The 1,224-nt window shown below is 39.6% G+C and overlaps 1 protein-coding gene across 1 annotated transcript in view; it reads right to left on the bottom strand.

Moving 5' to 3' along the window:
* The window catches only part of LOC101846175 (dymeclin), a gene marked incomplete at its 5' end in the record, with an annotated part of 21,766 nt that overhangs the window by 6,639 nt on the left and 13,903 nt on the right, over positions 1-1,224 (bottom strand). The window contains 1 exon segment of the mRNA XM_013089601.2: positions 82-202. Coding sequence (XP_012945055.1) covers positions 82-202 — 121 coding nt within the window.

Genomic DNA, 1,224 nt, shown 5'->3' with positions numbered 1-1,224 from the left:
CACACACACACAAAAACCATTTTTCAACAACAAAGAACAACCCCCATCGGCCCTCATTAAATCCCACACACACACACTCACATTATCTTGCTGCTCAGCATCCGCGCGTTCATCAGTGTGTTCGTTCGCCTGACTGTCCATGGCCGACTGTCGTATTTGTTCCACCAATCGTGAGTGTCTTTTGCAAAGCTGGGAAAACAGACTGTGGAAGGGTAGAAAAAAAAACCCAACCTGACTTATACAGTGTGGGTGGTTGCGGGTGCTCTGGTGTAGTTTGATCCTTCTTTCCTATCAAACATCTATCGTCTTGATCTCCCCTTCTTCTCATTTATGTTTGTTACTCTCTTGTAACACCTCTAATCTTCTGGCGCTCATATGACCTAATGCGGTTGCGAGCGCCGTAAAACCTCTACTAAAACTAAAACTGATCTCTCCTCCTTTTTTGTGTTTGTTACTCTCTTGTAACACCTTTCATCTTCAGCACTTATATGACCTTATTGTGTTGCAAGTGCCGTTAAATATTTTACTAAAACTTTAAAACACTGACTTATACTGTGTATTGAAAAAAAAATTTATGTAATTGTGAGACGGGATTATACAGACATGTTATTTCTTTACATTAAGTCCTTTGGACATAGATAGATACTTCAATTTTATAGATTGGGTTTTTAGTTCGAGTAGAGTTTTACAGCACTTGCAACACAATAAGATAAGATAAGATAACACTTTATTATCCCAGAGGGATATTTTTCTTAGCCGTACGTCAGGTTTTACTATCATATCCATACGACGTGGGGAACTGTGCCACCACTTTCCAAAAGAGGAAATTTACTTGTTAATCCGATCCGTATGCTTGCATAGCAGTCTGTCAAAATGATTTTTTGAGAAATACAGAAAGATTCAGAGATCTTCGTACTAGAAGAATTCTAAAATGTGAAGATTACAACCCCAGCAGGGATACAAAATGACCCCAGGGCGTACGGATAGGGTTAAGCAATTTATCACAAGAAATGATAAAAGACATATCAAACTTGAAGAAAAAGGCATCAGTTGAAAACCCATAATTTTGATGTGTTGACTTTTGGCTGACATCTCCATCGTGGATGGCGACAAGTAACTCATTTTGTACACACCACTTACTATTGTAGACGCGCACACACACACAAGCATGTGCACACACACACACACACACACACACACACACACACACACACACACACACAC

Source organism: Aplysia californica, unplaced genomic scaffold (assembly GCF_000002075.1).
Source record: "Aplysia californica isolate F4 #8 unplaced genomic scaffold, AplCal3.0 scaffold00996, whole genome shotgun sequence".
NCBI classification, from domain to species: domain Eukaryota; kingdom Metazoa; phylum Mollusca; class Gastropoda; order Aplysiida; family Aplysiidae; genus Aplysia; species Aplysia californica.
This window is presented reverse-complemented; position numbering and strand designations above follow the sequence as displayed.